The sequence below is a fragment of the Clarias gariepinus genome, chromosome 21 (assembly GCF_024256425.1).
Source record: "Clarias gariepinus isolate MV-2021 ecotype Netherlands chromosome 21, CGAR_prim_01v2, whole genome shotgun sequence".
NCBI lineage: Eukaryota > Metazoa > Chordata > Actinopteri > Siluriformes > Clariidae > Clarias > Clarias gariepinus.
The window spans coordinates 5,921,929-5,943,421 of record NC_071120.1 but is presented as its reverse complement, the minus strand read 5'-3'; the positions used below and the strand labels follow the sequence as shown (position 1 = coordinate 5,943,421).

Genomic DNA, 21,493 nt, shown 5'->3' with positions numbered 1-21,493 from the left:
CTGTTTAGGATTATTGTTAATTTACTTGACCGTTATCTGAGAACACTGAATATAAGATAAGATAAGATATACCTTTATTCGTCCCACAGCGGGGAAATTTCTTTTTTTTTTGCCAGTAAATTTTTTGTCCTCATTCTCGTTTTGTGTTATTTCAATTGTATACACACACTGTAATGTTGAATTCAGTAGCAGGATCACTCATTACAGTGGAACCTGCAACAGGGTGGGATATACAGTACTGTATCAGGCAGCAGGTACTGTAAACAATCAGTGTTGGAAGCAGGAAAAATTAGCAAGTGTAAGGATCTGATTGACTTTAACATTTGACAATAATATAGAATATTTATATAGAGAATATATACTGTACAGGTATTTTGTTTATTTTGTAACAGAGTTGTAGAGATTTGACCAAAACAACAAATTTTTACATTAGTTACTAATCATGATATTAAAACTGAAAAACAAAAAGATTTTTTTTATGTGAATAGTATATTTTTATGTAATTTAATGTATTTATTTGTCTAATATGTTTTACTATGAATGCAATAAAGTTTAGCTAAGCTGCTTTATGGCGAAAAGTGTGCATGCAAATGTGATGTGTCATTAAGTCTAAATGTGAACATGTTGCAAAACAATAAAAAATATATATTAATAAATAAAAAATATATATCCATTATATTCACAAAAATGTATGCTAATAATAAATATTTGTCTGTTATCTTTTATTGTAGTGTAAATTGCTTAATATTTGTGATAACTGTAGTTGTTGCTGTAATTCACTTCTGCTTTTTCCACACAAAAACTGAAAGAAATGTGTGTAAAAAGCCAGTGGTCAAAAGCAGATGTCACATGGGGGTAAGTGTATTTTAAAATTAGCCGTTTGTGTGTGTGTGTGTGTGTGTGTGTGTGTGTGTAAAAGTAATCGATATATTTAAGTCTTCCAGTCTCTGCTGAAACACATGCAACATCTGTTACTTTAAACGTCTAAATATCTAACAAACCCAGAACTCAGTGTGTTTGTGTACCCCATGTGTCATCCGGTTCTGACCACTGGCTATTTACACACACTTTTTTGTTTGTTTTTGTTTTTTAAGTAGATGCAGGGGAGGGTTTGTAGGTTGGAACTCTGAAATATGAAATTCATTGAAATATCAAATAAATAAAAATATTGTGTTAAAGGTGATATGTATTTGTTGTGTGTTATTTGAAGTAGACCACTTTTGTGGTGGCAGGTACTGTAATGCCCGACCCTTCAGAGGTCACCACTGCAAGTATATTTCAGACTTGTGGGAAACACTGAAAGAGTTCAAACTATTGTAATGCATCAAGCAAAGAAAAAATAAGGAGATTGATAAAACTATAAAAAATTGGATTAAAGACTAGAAAACACATATACCAGTAAACCATCACCTTCGAGAAAAAAATGTGGTCAAAATTAGTTTGTTTATAATGTTTAGAGATAATTTAAACATTTGGTAATGCTTTAGAGCTTTAAGCACTCCATTTTTCACACAGTGCTGCTGCTAGTGACGCTGTCTGTAGCTCAGATCTGTCACTGTCAGGTTTATAAAGACATTGTTGTTATACTCCTGGTGTGTTTCTGACAATGTTACAGTGTTAACCACATTAGGTAATTAAATGGTTAATGCATGTCCATGAGTCTCTTTTATATCTTGATTGCTGTAGGTCACAGTGGTAAAAAGCAAATGAAGAAATCAAGAAAGAAGTACCACAATCAGAGTGAGGGACAGAAGCAGAGTGTGATGGTGAAACAGGTGGACAAATGACCCCGCTGTAGTTCCAGGTGGACCATCATACCATACCATGGAATTATTATCTGTTCATATACAGTAGATTGCCGTGAAGGTAGGTATTATCAGGCTGGTCTCCTCAGCCCCAGGCTTCATCTCCTTCATCTACATCTGTGGTTCAGAATAGTTTCTGTTCTTGTCTTTTGTAATAAAACTGGAACTAAAATTCCCCAAAACTGCCACACAATTAGGTTTTTGCAGATGCTGTGCTCGTGAAAGCAGAAAGGATTCTCTACAGGAGCGCTTAAAGAGTAACTCTGGTTAAACTCAGCAGGAATGGAGCTCAGTTCTGTCCTTATTAAAGTCTTGTTTGTCTTCATGTGTAGTTTTCTTCAGACATCTGCAGGTAAGAGTTATTCAATATCCTGAATAACGTCTGTATTTTGTTCATGTATATGTTATATAAGTACTGTAAGGGACGACACAGTTCAAGTCATGGTGTTATATAATCCACTGTGAGGAAGGTGTGATGAAGCAGAGTTACTGTTCCACCCTGAAGTGGATTATTTTTCTCTAACAGCATGACCTAAAGTCTGAGTTTTAACAAAGACATTATCGCATGTGTCTGTGCGTTTATCTCACTGTGTGTTCTCTGTGCCTGGGTAAAGGACTAATTCAATTCAATTCAATTCAATTCAATTCAATTCAATTCAATTCAATTTTATTTATATAGCGCTTTTAACAATGGTCATTGTCTCAAAGCAGCTTCACAAAAATTAAGGAATTATTATTATTATTATTATTATTATTTATTTATTTTTTTAGAAAAGAAAAGAAAATATTTGGAAGTGTGTATGTGTAAGAAAAATGTGTGTATGGAAGTGTAATTAGATGAATGAATAGATGGATGAATGAAATGTCTCTGATGAGCAAGCCAAGGGTAACAGGTATAAAAGCGTACAAACAGAACTGACTGTGAAAAATCCTTCTGCACCACTGTGTACTGGATTCACACCACAGAACTGGGAGGAAAAAGAAGCATGTTTCTGTTGCAAGTTAATGTGAGGTTTTTGCATTTTTTTAGAGAAAATGTTTAAGCACAGGCTAATTGTCTGAGAACAGAATACTGCTTAGACGCTAGTCATCATAGTGGGCCACAGTTTACTACCATGTTATGAGGAAACGGTTTTTATATTAAATTTTGAAAAAGACGACTTTTTAAAAGGTTCAGACATCAAATAGATAAGCTAGCCAGTATATAGTACATTTTAGTTCATTTTAATCATGAATAAAATGGGAGGGCTGCATGACAATTACAACTCTTTACAGAATCAGCTGAAAAAGCAAGAATAAACAATGCAAAACAAGTTTGAAAACTGTATATTTTTGTATAAAACTGGCAAAATAAAGAAATTATATGAACAGATATTAAATCTATCTTAAAAACAGCAGCACAGTTGCTTAGTATTTAGAACTGGCACTTCATTCCTCCAGGTTTTGGGTTTGATTCCCACCTCAGGTCTGTGTGCGTGGAGTTTGCATGTTCTCCCAGTGCTTGATGGGCTTCCTCCAGGTACTCCAGTTTCCCACCACAGTCCCAAAACATGCAGATTAGGCTAATTGCTGTTCCCAAATTGCTTGTAGTGTGTGAATGATTGTGTGTGTGTGTGTGTGGGTGGGTGTGCCCTCTGATGGATTAGCACCTCATCCAGGGTGTAACCACTCCAGTACCCACTCACCTCTCAGTTCTAATCACATCCTGCACCAGACCAAGCTCCCTCAGATCCTCCAGTACTGCTTGCCTGGTTCCACCATCTCTCAGAGATTGAGGAAGACATGCATCAAGGCTGTTTACTTTTCTGGCACCTAGGTTGTGTAATTAAATTCCTCTAGATGTCCATACAGCGTCTCTGGCAAAATTTCAAAGGACTTTTGTAGGCTGCTGTGGATAAGAGCGCCTGCCAAATGCCTAAATGTAAATGTAAATGATTCACCATAACACTGCCTCCAGAGGCTTGTACAGTGGGCGCTACGGTGGTTGGTGCATCGCTTTATATGCTTATTTTCTTAATTGATTAGGCTCAATCTGAACTCATCAGACTACATGAAGTCCAATATTTATGCTTTCTAGCAAACTAAAGCTTTTTTTTTATTAGTCTAACAAGTTGTTTTGTTGTGAACACACCAATGTTTAGCCTCAATCCTGTGAGTTCTTGTTACATTCAATAAAGCAATCACTCTGGTCAGTATAGAAACTCTACTATTCAGAATGTTTGTCATATGGATCAATACTGCCAATAATTCTAATCATCTTTTTGAGTGTGGGTTTTCTCCCATAGTCCGAAGAAATGCCTGTAGTGTGAAACGGAAACGGAAGAGGACGCTGGCGTTGTTTGTTCGCTGCTTCTCCGTTTCTCCGCCAAAACAGTAAGCGAGTAAAATTAGGAGAAAATCAAGGAGTTTAGTAACTTCATCAGCACTTAATGCCCTTAATGCTCTAGTCCCCGGACTTGCCTCAAAACATGTTTTATGACCTTGGCTGTTGTTACTGGGAAATCTGTCGTGCCTTCGCTCTTGGCTAGCGTGATGCTAACCTACTCGGTAGCGGACCTCCTGAGCCTTAACAACAGCAACCTCCCTGTGGATCCTCTGGACATTTCCACCATCAAGCGACTGGGTCTTCTTCGCCGATGTCCGTACGTCCACAGAAGTTGTCGAAGAAAGTTTATTTTCCATCGGACAGGTTTCACCGTGCCGGTTATTTGGTCAGCTGGATGCTCTGGCGCACGGCGATTACGTCATCAGAACACTATGGCTTTTGGGACTTGTAGTCCTGATACTGCTGCAGAGGCTCCTGTGGCTTTTCGGATGCGAGAAGTAAAACGTGGAGTGGATTTTAATTTTCTCAGGACTTTTAAAAAGCATATGGCAGCGTCTCCTTTTAAAGTTGGACTTTTTAACGTTCAATCTCTGAGTAATAAAGCATGTCTCATTCAGGAGCATGTTCAGGACAAGGATTTGGATATAATCTGCCTTACAGAGACTTGGCATCAGCCAAATAGTTTCTCGGTTCTCAATGAGGCCTGTCCACCAGGATATAATTATCTTGAAAGAGCACGAAGCTCGGGCCGTGGTGGTGGTTTAGCCGTCATCTCTAAGGATCACCTGGGCCTTTGTCCTGTAGCTTTGCCTGTGCTGTCTTCCTTTGAATGTCTGGCCTTTTCTTCCAAACCACCGCACTCAATGACAGTACTTCTTATTTACAGGCCTCCCAAATACTGCCCTTTCTTTCTCTCTGAGATATCAGAGACCCTGTCATCATTTTGTGTTACTTCATCTAATCTGCTCATATTGGGTAATCTCAATATTCATGTTGATACTCCTGCAAATCATCAGACTGCTGAATTTCTTCAACTGCTGGATTGCCTGAACCTGAAACAACATGTTAAATCTCCAACACACTCTAGAGGACACACTCTGGATTTAGTCATTACAAACTCTTTACCTGTGCATCATCTTTCTGTATATGACCTGGGCGTGTCAGATCACAAAACCATTTACATGGAGTTTCTTTTTCAAAGTTCGTCCATGAAGCCGAAGCGGCAGATTTCCTTCCGAAATCTAAAAACTATTAATAGTGAACTTTTTGCAGCGGATCTTAATGATCACATTCCAGTTTCTTTATCAATCTCCATCGATTCAGTAGACTTCTACAACTTCACCCTCTCCACTATCTTGGACCGTCACGCTCCCGCTAGAACAAGGACAGTTACCTTTTCGCGCTCAGCTCCTTGGTATACATCAGAGCTAAGGAAACTGAAGGCAGCTGGTAGAGCGCTGGAGAGACGCTTTTTAGCTTCGGGTCTGCTGGTTCACAAGCTGGCTTACCAGAAACACCGCAAACTATATGCAAGGGCTCTCAAAAATGCTCGATCATGTTTTTACTCATCTATAATTTTTAATAACCCGGGAAATTCTAAGACTCTTTTTTCTACCATCACTCACCTCCTTCAGCCTCGAACACCATCACTTACTGACCCTACTGATGACCTTTGTAACAAATTCATCGCCTTTTTTCAAAATAAGATCCGAATAATACGCTCTTCACTTGTAACTCCCCTCACTGCTCACACCACTGGTGCCAACACATTTCTCGGGAATCCTCCTATTTTTTGGTCTTTTCCTCAGGTATGTGTGCAGGAGGTTGAGGCTGCTGTTAGGGTCATGAAACCCTCTACATGCGCCCTTGACCCCCCTCCCAACTGCCCTGGTCAAGGCAAATATGGCCTCTCTTGGTCCCCTCATTACTACCATTATTAACCAGTCCCTCCAGTCTGGTTATGTTTCCTCTAGTCTGAAATTGGCCATAATCAAGCCTCAGCTTAAAAAGCCTAATCTGGACACTCAAGATCTGGCAAATTACAGACCCATTTCCAATCTCCCCTTCCTCTCGAAAGTTCTGGAAAAAGTGGTCTCAGTTCATCTCCAAAAACATCTCTATGATAATAAAATTCTGGACAAATTTCAATCTGGTTTCCGCTCTGCGCATAGCACTGAAACTGCATTGATCCGGGTCACAAATGACCTGTTGATTACTGCAGACTGTGGCTTTTCCTCTCTTCTTGTCCTTTTGGATCTCTCAGCAGCTTTCGACACAGTTGACCATGACATCCTTCTTCACCGTTTACAATACCTAGCGGGGTTTACGGGCACTGCCCTAGATTGGTTTAAGTCATACTTGACAGACAGATCTGAGTTTGTCTCCATTGGCCACGCTAAATCATTAAGTCACCCTGTCACTTGTGGTGTTCCTCAGGGATCAATGTTGGGGCCTATTCTTTTTAATTTGTATATGGCTCCACTTGGGCGCATCATTAACAGCTGTGGGGTCTCGTTCCACTGTTACGCTGATGATACTCAGCTGTACTTGAAGCTGGATGGTAATCCACTTGAGTCCCCTTCTACCTCACCAGCTTCTGTGGCATCTATGCCCTCCACCCCCCCCGCACTCACTGCTTGTCTGGATGAGATAAAGGCATGGATGGAGCAAAACTTCCTTCATCTTAACAGTTCAAAAACTGAAGTGATTCAGATTGGCACTCCACACCAAATTCAGCAACAAAAATTTTTTAGTATTTCTTTTTCTGGTCAGGACATTTCTCTCTCTAAAACAGTCACCAACCTTGGTGTTATCTTTGACCCTTATCTTACTTTTGAAAGCCATATCAAGCACATTTGCAAAATTTCTTTTTTCCATCTTAGAAATATTGCTAAACTTCGGCCTGCACTCTCCCTCTCTGATGCAGAAAAACTGGTCCATGCCTTTGTCTCGTCCAGATTGGATTACTGTAATGCACTTCTTATCGGGATTCCTGGCAAAAATACACAAAAACTTCAGTATGTGCAGAACTGTGCTGCCAGGGTTCTGATGAGAGTGAGGAAACACGAGCACATCACTCCTGTGCTACGTTCCCTTCACTGGCTTCCTGTTACTGCACGGATCACCTTCTTTGCTCACCTTTCAATGTCTGTATGGAGATGCGCCTGTATACTTAAAAGAACTCCTTACCACTCACTGTCACCAGCGTACTTTACGCTCCACTAACACACACCTCCTTTTACTCCCTAGGACTCGCTCCCGTACCACTGGAGATAGAGCCTTTTCTTGTGCTGCCCCACGGCTGTGGAATACCCTTCCTCCTCATTTAAGGGCTCCACAGTCTGTGACATGTTTTAAGACAAACCTGAAAACGTTTCTTTTTAATCAATGTTTTAACTGATTATTTAACTGTGTAATTACTGCTGTTTTTAATGCGATGTTCTCTTAATTGTTTGACTGCACTCTGAGATTTTCCTTGTAAAATGTAAAGTGCATTATAAATTAAATTCATTATTATTATTATTATCATCTTTATCTTGTTTTTAAGTATGCTCAAAATAGCACCAGCTAGTTTTACTCACACTCCCTTGCACGATTTCATCCTTTTTGAGTGAATACAGTAACATATTTGAATGTATGTAGACAGAATCGGGAGTGCAGCAAGCATTAATCTTCTCTTTATTTTCTTTTGTACAAAAAAACTTTTAGTGGCTGTTACAGGTATAACAGATGGCCCTTAATAGGATTCTCATACAGCTTTCACAATGAGAAACACTTTTCTGTAATGTAGTTTGTCAAAATTTTGCATCATGATGCATCAGGTCAGGATGTATCATTATACACCAAACAGCTAAGGATGTTAAAAGCAAGTTAACTGATGCCATTTTGGGCAGAAAGGGCAGTTACTGTAGCAGTTTATTATTTATAAAAACTTATCAGTATTTGTACATGAAAATTATTTTAAAATTATGTTTCATAATATCCATTTTATTTCACAGTCACACACTCTCTGCAGTACATCAATACTGCAGTTACACCAGGAATAAATTTCCCAGAATTCACCATTGTGGGTCAGGTGGATGGACAACAGTTTAACTACTACGACAGTAACATCAAGAGTATGATCCCGAAGACGGAGTGGATACAGACGTTTGTGGAAGAAAATTACTGGAGCAGTGAGACACAGATCAGTCAGGGTACTGAGGAGACCTTCAAAGTCAATGTTGGTACACTGATGCAGCGCTTTAATCAGTCAAAAGGTAAACACACACATAGTGAACATGTTGTACTGTATATTATTTTATACCAACTGTAGCAGCTCAGTATCGATTCATAAGCACTGTTATTGACTCATTATTGATTTTTAAGGGCATTTATGGAGTCATTATCGGTTTTTATCAACCCCTTACCTGTTCAGCAGCATTCAGCAGCCAAAAACCCACATATTAAATGTAGATGTAAATAATGACAAAATAAACAGTGATATTTTAGGGAAAATAGTGATGATAAAACACAATCGAAAAATATATTACATGTTAAAGTCCAATGCACAATAAAAATGTTTTAATCCAAAATGTCAATGGTTTGATCATTCCCGTTAATTTCCTAACATCTGATGACAAATTTCTCATATAATTTATTCCTAAAATGTGTGGCATAGCTGCCCACCTTTCAGAAAAAGCTTGGAGTGAGATTTTGAAAATAAGGGCACTGGTTTTGCAGACACGCACCATACACCTCACACCTGCATTACATAAAATATCTGCATTGAGTTTAATCATACACAAAACAGTGCATCACTATTCATATCCATAAGAACATTCAAGTGATAAACTTGATTAAGAGAGAATCCTACAAAACACACGCAATATATGTAATGTATGACGACTTGTATTGCTGAAGCTCAGAATCAAGTCACAAAATAATAAATAGATAAAAAATAGATCCATTTAACTGTGTAGTCAAATATACAGTGACCGTAGGTATGAAAACTACTGAAAAAGGAAAGCAAAAAACAAAGGTCATAATAATCACAGCACTACTATTACTACTGCTTTTACTACTAATAAGCAGAATGATAATAATAATAATAAGGGAGAAAATAGAGTCAAAGAAGAATCGTCCTTGATACAAAAGGAGAGAAAAAAAGAAAAAATAAATATTGTGGGATTGTGCTGCATGTGTGACTATCCCCTCTTTTGTATGTGATTGATGCCGCATGCAGCTATAAATGTGTGTTAATTACAAATGGGAAGATGTGAATATAATTTTTTCTTCACATGAAGAAAACAAAGTGGAGCCTAATGCCGGTGCGCTCCAGCTACTTGGGTATGTGAGAGAGTGCAGGCGGGACAAATGTCCCATTCCTCTAATGTCTATAGGTCAGCATCTATCTGTTAATGGGATGATATAAGGTCATTTTCATATTGTTAACACTTTTAGTTTGTAATAGTAGCATCATTTAAATTTGAAGCTACTATTACAGTGGTGATGGTACGGCTCCATTATCAATTCTTTAGAGCTCAGTGTCACGAACTGCTAGGTGTTGGACTGTGTGTGGCAGGCATAAACGCAGAGGGGGATGATGAACAAAAGTCTTTTTAATAATAAACCAATAAAACAAAACAGGAACAAAGGAAGTTGGCTTTACTTGGGAGCATATGAACAAAACCAATAATCAACTAATACACAGACAAGGGATACAAACCAGACAAGACAAGACACTAAACAGACTAGCAGATTAAACACTAGGGACTATACATGCAGGGGATAAACACACACAAGACAGACTTGGCTAGGCCTACTAGCTGTTATGCACATTAGCTGCTAAGCTAGCTAGTAGCTAAACAGACTAACTGCTAAACAGGCTAGCAGCCAGAGACCCAAGGGATGAACAGACTAGGTACAAAGCAGACTAGGGATGCAACAGACTAAGAACTCTAAAGGTTATTGACTAAACAGGTTAGTTCCTAAACAGACTATAATCTAAACGGACGAAAAGACTAGACAGACTCAAAGACTAGACAGACTATGATCTAAGCAGGTTAGTAGTGCACTGATTAGTATTTATACAGACTAAAAGCAAAACATGCAAAGGGGGTTACTCACACATGAGGGTAAACACAAAAGGCTAATTCTCCTAGAGGCTAATCCTGCTAAGATAAACACAGAGACAAACTAAATAATGACAAATATAAACTTAACTTAAAGCTCCATAAACCAAATGCCAACTAAACAAACTAAAACAGAACATAAGAGAAAACAAAACCCACTTAACAGAAATTAATGCTCGACCCGGTTTCCCAGAACAACCAGCTATTTATAATGTGACTAATGAGCTACCTCGTTCAGGTGAGCACCCGCATCACCTGACCGAGGTGCCTTGGGAAACTGAGTCTACCAACCAAAACTACAAACTAAAAACAGTGCCCTCTAGTGGGCAACCCTCACACTTGTTAAATATTATACTCGCTACTAAAACATTTTCATGTAAATAACTCTTCATTCTTGCCTCATGTCAGAATGCACTGTGCAAATTTGCTGAAATAGTTAACGGCTCAATGTGGAGTCGCTACACTTGAAAAATTAATCGCTTAGGTACCGACCGCAAAAACTTCAGAGCCCACTGTAAATCACTGTAAATTTGTATACTGTACAAAAAATCTTTATATGAAAGATAAAATCACAATAAATATTAATTAACTATGAATGTGTAGTGAGATGTTTGAACTGAGAGCTTAGAAGGAGACACGGCTCAGCTGAACCTTATCACCTGTACTTGTACTGTATGTTTGTGTGTGTGTGTGTGTGTGTGTGTGCGCATGTGCGTGTGTGTGTGTACAGGAGTTCACACACTGCAGTGGATGTATGGCTGTGAGCTGGATGATGACGGCACCACTAGAGGATACACACAGTACGGTTATAATGGAGAAGATTTTATCATTTTTGATATGAAAACTCTGACCTGGGTCGCTCCGACACCTCAGGCTCTGATCACTAAGAACAAGTGGGATCCTGATAGTAAAAGGAATAATAAACTGAAGGGCTATTTTGAGAACACGTGTATTGACTGGATAAAGAATTACGTGTCTTATGGCAGGGAGACTCTGGAGAGGAAAGGTAAAGTGTGTGATCTTTTACTGTAACTATAACACACACACACACACACACACACACACTCACACACACAGCGTAGGCAAAATGGAAATGCATTTTCCTAGTATTATTTATAAATGCATAAATTATAAATTTTAAAGTATTTTAATATTTCTGTCTCTGTGTGTCTCTGCAGTTCGTCCTGAGGTGTCAGTGTTCCAGATAGACTCTCCTTCTCCAGAGGTGGTGTGTCACGCTACAGGTTTCTTCCCCAAAGCAGTGATGATCACCTGGCAGAAGGACGGAGAGGACGTGTATGAGGACGAGGAACTCTGGGAGACATTACCCAACCAGGATGGAAGTTTCCAGAAGAGAATCATTCTGAAAGTCCCAGCTGAGGAGCTGCAGAAACACACCTACACCTGCGTGGTTCAGCACAGCAGCTTGGAGAAGGAGTTAGTGCGAGAAGTACCAAAAGGTCCTAATAAACTAGAGCTGTAGAGAGTGAAAGCTGATTTCTTGCTGCAGTAGATAATAATGTCTTGGAGTAAAGATCCTGATGTTATGTAGTTCAATAGAGTATCAAGTGAAATGCAGATTAATACAATGTCTGGCCCAAATTATGTGAACACCTGATAAGCAAACCCATACGTTTGTTGAACATTCCATTCTAAAGCTATAATCATTAATATAGGGTTCTCCCAGCTTCAGCTGCTACTGTATAAAAGACTCCACTCTCACAGAAAGTCTTACCTTTAGACTGTCTAACATGGCTGTGGGGAATTATTATTGCACTGTGTTATTACATTATGATTTATAGTTATATACCAACTGTTAAAAGTGGACATTGTCACAAAGCACTTTTAGAAAAGCTTTTTTTATCTGAAGCTTTAAATTCATTCCTAATCAGTAAGTCAGAGATGAAAGCAAAAGATGCAAAATCTCTGAGAGACACGGGAACCCATAGTTTTCTAGATGACAATTAATAGACATGCAATTTGAAGTTATCTTTCTTACTGTTAAACAAAATGACTATTCAGTATATGTATTTGTAGAGATTCATAAGGAAAACTTCTAGAAAACTAAACTAAACACATTTTATTCTTTCATCTAATTTGCTATGTACCTAAATAACCCCAAACACAACTTTATGATTGTTTATCAATTGGGACAAAACTCTAAGAGATAGTTATAGCTTTTTGCAAAATATTTGTATATAAACAAAATAATTTGATGGAAAATATTAAAATGTCTAACAGCCAGTTACCAGCCTTTTAACAAAAAAAGCTTGCAATAATTTTTTTATTTTTTGATAAAAGTGAGAGCAAACTGTTCATACTGTATGTTCTTTGATGTTTTCATGAAAGAACGTTTGGTCTCTCCTGTGATCTTCATACTCATCATGGTGTTTGGTGCCATGGTTGGGATTTTTCTCTGTGTCTTGATCTTTAAGCACCAACAAACACAAAGAGGTAAATGATTACGTATATAATAATAATAATAATAATAATAATAATAATAATAATAATAATAATAATAATAATTATAATAATATTCTCTCTGTTGTGTTTTTGTAGTAGTTGGGGCAGAAGATAATGAGGTAAAATTTTAGATTCAACCCCATTTATTTTTTATTCCAAATCAAATTTCTGAATAAAATGATGTTGATGGTGTTAGTATGTCGAGGAGGTCAGGGGTGCAGTCAGAGTTCCAAAGGTGATGGTTTAGTAGGGATGTGTTCAGTCAGGGATCTGTGCAGGACACTTGAGTTCTTAACACACATTATGTCTTCACGGAGCTGGCTTTGTATAAAGTTACAGCACACACAAACATCCTACACAAGTGTGTGGTGACAGTTTGAGGTGGAACCATGCACAGGTATGGGTGTGATGGTCAGTGGCACACCTCTTTTACATACACATATATAATCAATCATTTCCCAACAATCATTTGTTAGAGTAACACATTATAAAACAAACTTAATGCATTGATTATTTTTTAAACAGGGGATCTTAGACATTTTTTGTGTAAAATAAATTCCCTGTACCTTAATGAACATGATAGGATTGGAAGATTTTAGATTTTAGATTTGTGTAAGGGTTACGGTAAAAATAGTTTTTTATTCTAAATAGACACTATATTAAGTCTAACTGGATATTTATTGAATTATTTAGTTCAACAAGGTAAGATATTTATTATTCAACAATAATAAATATCTTATAAATGATGTGTGTGATTTCCACCACTTAAATGAAATAATTATGCATACAGTAATGCATGTCTCACTACAAACAGTTAAAGTGAATGACGCTCTCTTCTGCTCTACAGTTCTCTGAGAAGATGCTCAAGAGGATGTATGATGAACAGGATTATTCATATGTTGTGTATTCTCCTGTCAGTCAATAACACAGCAGTGTGTGTACATTATATTACACATTATGGATTACTTATTAACTTGTAACAGATGTTTCCCATGTCTGCAGATGGAGGAATTTTAACATTTATAACATCATATGGATGCTTACAGCACATGTTTGTTACCCAGTTTGTTTTTCATGTGGAAATTGTATTTTAAAACAATGGGTAAATCACTTTCTGAATTATTCACAGCATTAGTAATTACATGTGAAAGCTTTAATCATTTGTCTCGTAAAGTGAATCAATTTTGTTTTTTCTTTTATTTTTGAAATATTTTCACTTCATTAGGCCGCTTCTGAAAAAAATTAGTTAATTTCTTATTTTTTTGTGAGTTGAGTTGTTAATGTGTTTAATTTGTGGAAAATAAATGACTTGTATGTGCTGCTATTTGAAAAATAATCAAAAGCAGTGTGATGTGATGAAAGATCACTGTTATTTACTTTATAATAATATTATGCCTTGAGCTGGAATTTTTATCTGGACAGAGAAAATATAACTAATAGAATAGTTATACAACAATCATTGAAGTAGCATTCATTAAAATGATGTTCAAAGGAAAAAAATAATCAGAGGGAACCAGAGGGAGAAATGGTGCAGAGTTCTGTCCTGAAAAAAAACCCTTGCTTCTGGTTATTTTCCTTAGACATCAGGTGGTGAGGTCGAAGATTTTTTTACATGTCCTTAATATAAAATAATACTTTTGTGACATCACAATCATTTACAAATCAAATAATTTTTCAAAACACCTTTATTATATATAAATATATATAAATGAGCTTCCAGCATCCAGTCCTGACAGTATTTTAGTCATGTTTGGTGCCTGCTTTTCTGTTTGCACACATTTAATTTTTGTCCAAGTAAATTTAGAAAAAAAAAACCCACAGTCCTTTTTCCTCCCACAGTCCAAGGACATGTAGTTTAGGTTAATTGGTGTTTTAAAATTGCCCGTAGTGTGTGAGTGTGTGTATGTGTGTGCGCCCTGTGATGGATTGGCACCCTGTGTACCCCGCCCTGTGCCCTAAGCCTCCTGGGATAGGCTCCAGGTCGCCGCGACTCTGAATACAGAATAAAGCGGTATAGAAGATAAATGAGAGTGAGAAAGTGAGTAAATAAAGAGTAGAGTTATTTTTAGTTATTTTATTATTTTTGTTGTTAAGATTAAATTGTAATGAAATGAAGAAATAACTAACAAAAACAGGATCAGAATTAATAGCACTAATTAACTGGCCTTTGTCGCTGTATAGTGTACAGTACTACCACATATTCCAGCTAGGTCACTTGGGAGTCTTACATTGTATCAATCAGTGGAGATTTTCTTATACCACAGCACTGGATTCTGGTTGGTCAGAACATGTTTTTGATTACTGTTCTCTAATTGCAGCAGTGTGTGTGGAGGAAAGGCTTGCCTGTCTAGTGTAATCTACTCGGGCACATAGTACTGCTAAAAACATTGCAGTACTACTTAGCTGTAGGCTGGTACTGTAAGGGTACCTATACTTTTGCAATTTATATTTTATATTAAAAAAATAGTTATATTACTGGGTTTTTGCATAACTAAATAAATTAGATATTTTTTTCTCTTACTGTCATTTTAGACAGAAAGGACGAGTAAGTTACTCATGTCCCACTCCAACACTTGTGGTGTCAACACAGTAGGACTTGGGCCCAGCAAGTTCAAAGTTGCTGTTCCATCCTTCCCACTTATCAAATCTCAATCCAAACATTTGGGATACACTGGACAAACTAGTCCTATCCATGGAGACCCCACCCTGCAACCCACAGCAACCAAAGTATCTGTTGCCAACATCCTTGTGCCAGACACGACAGACTTCCCCCTTTTTCTCCTCATCACTTAAATGACGATACAGTGGACCTTTGGATTACGAACATAATTTGTTCCGGAAGCGGGGTCATATTTTAAAACACTCATAAAACAAAAACCTAATTATTCATTCCACAGCGCCCCCCCCCCCCCAAAAAAAATACATAAAAATTATTAATTCAAAATATAAAGTAAAAAAAATAAAACAAATTAACCTGTACTTTACCTTTAAAAAAAGTACACATAAATTCTGACAGATAAGTGTTTCCATTTATGCATGCAGGCTCTGTGTGTGTGTGTGTGTGTGTGTGTGTGTGTGTGTGTGTGTGTGTGTGTGTGTGTGTGTGTGTGTGTGTGTGTGTGTGTGAAAGCGAGAGTGTGAGAGGAGGGGTGTGTGCGTAAAGCCGAAAGGAGGTGTGTGTGTGAAGGGGCACGGTGTTCAATGACAAAGTTCAGGCTGATACAGGGAGCGAGAGAGAAAATGGATCTTTAATCTCTCTAACAAGACTTCTTTTGCTCTACACACGCACATACACGTGTGTTTTAATAAACAGTACACACATGCTGTACACACATGCATACAAACCCAAAATAAAAAAAATTTTACACACACAAACGTCACAGTGTTAAAGTAAACAGTACACGCGTGCACGGATGTTGATTATACCAGTGAGATTCCACAGTGCTAGAAAGAAAAAAACAACAACATTGGCTCAGTTGTCATCACGTTACAATCAGCGTCAAAACAAGAAGCGCATGCGTGATACATGATACTCGATACTTGTAACCAAGACTTATTTGTTTTTCAAATCAAAATTGATTAAATATCTTTGCTTGTCTTGCGGAGCACTTGATTTTTCAAGTACTTCACAAATTTCAGGTTAACAAACTGTAGTTTGTGTCATCAGTTAGAATATCTGCCATAAATAGTACATGACAATGAATTTTTCCAACAATTGTTTACAGATTATTTTACTTTTAACATGGCAAGTTAAAACAAAGACACCAGGAGACAGATGTTGAGTTGCTCTTTCTTTAGCATAAAAGGGAGATAGAAAAGGGGAAGGGAGGTTAGTGTCAGGGAGGAAGGTGGAAAGTGGGTGCAGCTCCTTGACTTCTGTAAATGGCCCTGTTCGTCCGGAGCTGAAGTTGAGGAACTTGAAAATGCAAGCAAAGCATGTAATTAAAATTCGCTCAGTGGTAGGCCCTGAGTTTCTGAAAGGGTGACAGTCGTCAGTTAATACTGTACTTCAGCTCCTCTTCAGTGAAGATGTGTGAGTCCCAGTTGGGTGGAAAACACATATTGGTTGACCAGCTCATTTAGCTCTTGTTGCTGGGTTGATGTGAGTTCTTGTAGGGACCTTGGGATTGGGCTGGGAACTTACAGTTGGGACTGAACACCATTCAGTCATCTGTGGAAATGGAATTCTCTGGGCTGTGCCGGCTGGTTGTAGGTTTTGTACTGTTTGCCTTGGGATTTTCCATGCTCTCACGCACTACAGGGAGTATTTTTATCCTGCATGTTTTGCACATACTTTTTTTGTCTTTTTCAACACTATAAGATGACACAGCTTCACTACTCTAACACCACTGCACTGCTGCATTCTGCACACTATTTCACTTTAAAGTCAATTAATTGCCTGGATAATTCAATAAACTAAAGCACAGAAAAGCTGTTTTTGTGTCTTTGTCAGTGTCCCGCTGCTATACAGTAGTAGCCACTTAAAATTGCTGGGCCTGTACATCTTTCGTAGGAATGGCGTACGGCTGCCATTTGGATGGTGCGATTTCCCCCTCACTCTCCTGCCAGAAACGCATGTCAAGATTTCACAGTGAACATGCCCATTTAACCCCTTGTGTTTTGTTCTAAAGAATACTTTAACATTAGCCAGGAATATAGCTGCGCTGAGTTGCAATAATGTGATTTTAACGTGCCTTTATAATCTTTTTTTTTTTCAGAAATGGAGTATTGTGTGGATTTTTGATAAACTCAGGATTTATTTACTTTTGGGTAAGAGTTAGTCGTGGGTTATTTCTTTGACTGAAATATAACATGATGAGTCCATGAGCAACACAAGCTAAGGCTAGATGTACAGGAGCTAGCAAGCTAAACCATAACTATGTCTATTTTTTCCCCACTTTGGACATGACTTTTGCACGGCAGTGCGAGCGCGAAAGTTGAATAAAAACCCTCTTCTTTGTCTTTCGGCTGTTCCTTTTCAGGGGTTGCCACAGCGAATCATCTGCCTCCATCTAACCCTATCCTCTGCATCCTCTTTGTTGGGCCTTTGCCACCTCTACCTTCACCTTACGCTGCATCTCCCTGTACTCCTGTCTACTCTCTTCAGTCCTCTCAGTGTCCCACTTCTTCTTAGCTAGCCTCTTTCCCTGTATTTCCCCTTTTACTGCCTACTTAATGAAGGTAACTTAACTCTCGTGGTTCTCATGAGTTTGGAGTGAACACATCTACAGTACACTAAACAGAGATGTTTACTGATGTTTACTGTGAGATCAGTATTCCTTTCTGCAATATATGTTACGAATGAAAGATAATAAAATGATTGATAGGTAAATTGATTTTCTTTGTGTTTTTCTATTTTAGGTCTGCATCCAGGTGCACCAGTAGAATCTCAGTTAAAGTCAAACTTTGGAATTAAAGATTAAAGAAAGTTTGGGATTAAATAGTTGCACCATATACGACATAGTTTTAAAGTACTGTAGCTTTACAAAAAAGTAGCCTACATGGTACATACTGTAGAATGTTCACTGTATATATTAAATAAGCTATTTGACAGACCGGAGCAAATGTAGAACAGTATAAAATATAATTAAAATAGATATTGTGTTTAAATGGTTTATCTACATTTACATTATATATAAAAGTTACTGAAATTAAAAACTGGTTAGCACTGTTGCCTTGCACCTTCAGGGTCTGGGTTTGATTCCTGGCCAGGCTCAATTCCCGTCTGAATGTTCTCCCTGTGTTTGGTGGGTTTCTTCCACAGTCCAAAGACATGTGGGTTAGTTTAATTGACATTCCCAAATTGCCTGTAGTGTTTGAATGAGTGTGTGAGTGTGTGTACAGTATGTGTGTGTGCCCTGTGATTAATTGGCACCCTGTCCAGGGGGGTGTGCCCTAGGTCTCCTGGGATAGGCTCCAGACTCCCCACGACCCTGAATACAGGATAAAGCGATATAGATGAAGAGTGAGTGAGAGAGTGAAATTAAAAACAGATAGTAACCATGTGTCGACATGATGAGACTATTTCCACAGTATTTCCTGTTTATGGGCTCGGGTTTCTGATTGCATGCTGGAAGTGAGAAATGTCACCATACTGTAAGTTTGTACACAACTATTTTTAACCTTTCTTACTGCCTGTGGTGCAAAGAACATTCTGTACCATACTACACTGTAGATTTAAACCAACTCTCACAAAGTCCAAGAGGCCCCTGGTCTTTTACCCAGAAGCAATCTACGTTTTCTTACAATAGATTTGAGCCTGATGCTGTTTTGCCTGGTAATGTGTTTTTAATCTGTTTCTGTTGATCTAATGTTTACTGTACTTACAGCAGTTTGCTGTTTACATTTGAAATGTTCCGAGTTGTTGTTGCTAAAACACCCGTGTTTAATGGTCTGCTCTACACCAAGAGACTGGAGATCTGGGATTGACTTTGTAAATTTGCATCTCCTAATGTAATGTTGTGCAGCTACCAAAGCTTTGTCAGCCACTCAGATTCTTTCAGGTTTGCTCAGGTTTCCAAGAGACCTACAAGACAGAAAAGAAAAGTAAAATGGTGTTTTTCTTTTTTGGCAATTTTTTCCAAAATCACCAAGAGAGTGAAATTACTTTCATGTCAAGTTATCCTAATTTTCATCTTTGAGTCCTTTACAAAAACAATATGTTTTTAGCCTATAATGGAAATTTGTATTTCTTAAAAAAGCCACAAATAAAATATCTTCATAAACATTGTATACATATTAAAAGGAGTCTTGTTTTATAAAAAAAAAGTAGCTGATTTTGTCTAATTATTTAAAAAGTTTAATTTCAAAATTTAAGACTTTTTCATTTTTAGAGTAGAGCAGATGTCCTTATTAATTATTCACTTTTATAATATTTGTTTGTCTTTCATTTGTTTTAATTATGGAACTTTAGAGGGAAAAAAAAGTTTTTCATGTACTGATCTTCAATCAAGCTGCAAATAAAACCACTAAGAGCAGCTGGCTAATTTATTTATTTTTTTCTCTTTTTTTGCAGTTGCTGTGATTGCAGTAGCATTATTGCATTTTATACTGTAAAAAAAAAAAATGCAAAGGGACCAAAAGGATTTCCCTAACACAAGCGCATAAAGAGTAACTCTGGTTAAACTCTGCAGGAATGGAGCTCAGTTCTGTCCTTATAAAAGTCCTGTTCTTCTTGATGAGTAGTTTTCTTCAGACATCTGCAGGTAAGAGTGATTTAATATCCTGAATAACATCAGTATTTTGTTCATGTGTGCATAAAGAAACGACGGGTCATGGTGTTATATAATCCAATACGAGGCAGGTGTGATGAAGCAAAGTTACTGTTCCACCCTGATTTTTTTTTTTTAACAGCATGACCTGAAGTCTGTGTTTTAATGAAGACATCATTGCATATGTCTGTGTGTTTATCTTACTGTGGGTTCTCTGTGCCTGGGTGATGGACTAAGAGGTATGTGTACAAACAGAACTGACTGAGAAAAAGGGTTGTACAGATTACAAAGTGAAAAATCCTTCTGCACCACTGTGTATTTGTTTTGCACCTCAGGACTGAGGGCAAAGACAAGCATGTTTCTGTTGCTGTTCAGTGTGAGGTTTTTGTGGGGTTTTTTTGTAAATAACCGTATGGAAATGTTGTTAATGTGGCGGGGCACCGCGTGCGCTCATTCAATCTAATTTACTATGAATACCCAAAGCGTTAGGAAATGCTGATTACGGCACTTGTTTACAGTAAAGGGAACTAAATACTGAATTAAACTTAGGCACACAAGTTTGTTACCATGGAGGGCAGAGACATGGAATCAGTATACAAAATGTTTATTGGAATTACAATTGACGGATAAAACACTTAAAATAAATAAATAAATAAAATATAGCTTGATATCCCACTAACTACTAGGACACCAAGCCTTACCCGAAGCTGGGTAGGCATGCTGTAAAATAATTATTCCTACACCATACAGTACACACACAGTGAGCTGATTGATCACAAACAATCCACACTCCGAGCTCCTGACACCACCACCACTGTACTAGAACAGCTAGCCTCCCAGCTCAGGGGCCTAAAACAAACGGACACAAAATAAATACACAAAATTATAATAAGCCTGAATAAGAAAAAGCAATATGCAATACTCAACATTGCTAATAAAAAAAAAAAAAAAAAAAAAAAACTGACACTATACTCTATACTAAAATATAAAGCAAAAAAGGTTATAAAGAAAACTCAGTCAGGCTAAACAAACAACAAAAACAAGAATCAAAGAAACCATACCACAACAACAAAAGCAACCAAAACTCAAATACAGACAGAATAGCAACAAAACAGCAGCACGCCTTACCCCGTTCTGTACAAAAAGGCGCTCCCAGCTGAATGATTTGTCCTGCAGATATTGGTCCCCGGGCCACTCAAGTCAAACAGTTACTTACAGCCCAAATCTCCAAAGATGATGGACTCAAATCAGCAGGAGATAATGACAGCCTGCACACCAACACGAAGCCAGGAACAATATGCCATTTCAGTTACAATGTCTAAATATGATTAGCCAAAATGCACAAGCTCACTGCAGCATTAGCCAAATCGCTAAACATACCTCCTAAACAGAGACCCACACACCCCAAAAGCACACCACTGTGAAGCTGCAAACAAAATGCTATTTCAGCTGCGATAAACAAACAAACATGGTTAGCTAAGATGCACAAGCTCACTACAACATTAACATACTGTACCTGCTAACCAGAGATCCACACACATCAAGAGGGGCGCAGCTAGCAATGACACATCCCGG

General features: G+C 37.8%; 1 protein-coding gene across 1 annotated transcript in view; it reads left to right on the top strand.

Moving 5' to 3' along the window:
* The first annotated feature begins 2,006 nt into the window (after window positions 1-2,006).
* Window positions 2,007-21,493, top strand: part of LOC128509130 (uncharacterized) — a 35,647-nt gene continuing 16,160 nt past the window's right edge. Inside the window, exons 1-4 of the mRNA XM_053480714.1 lie at window positions 2,007-2,157; window positions 8,130-8,390; window positions 10,975-11,250; window positions 11,423-11,704. Of these exons, the coding sequence (XP_053336689.1) occupies window positions 2,088-2,157; window positions 8,130-8,390; window positions 10,975-11,250; window positions 11,423-11,704 (889 nt within the window). The 5' untranslated portion in view covers window positions 2,007-2,087. The remainder of the gene's footprint in view (window positions 2,158-8,129; window positions 8,391-10,974; window positions 11,251-11,422; window positions 11,705-21,493) is intronic.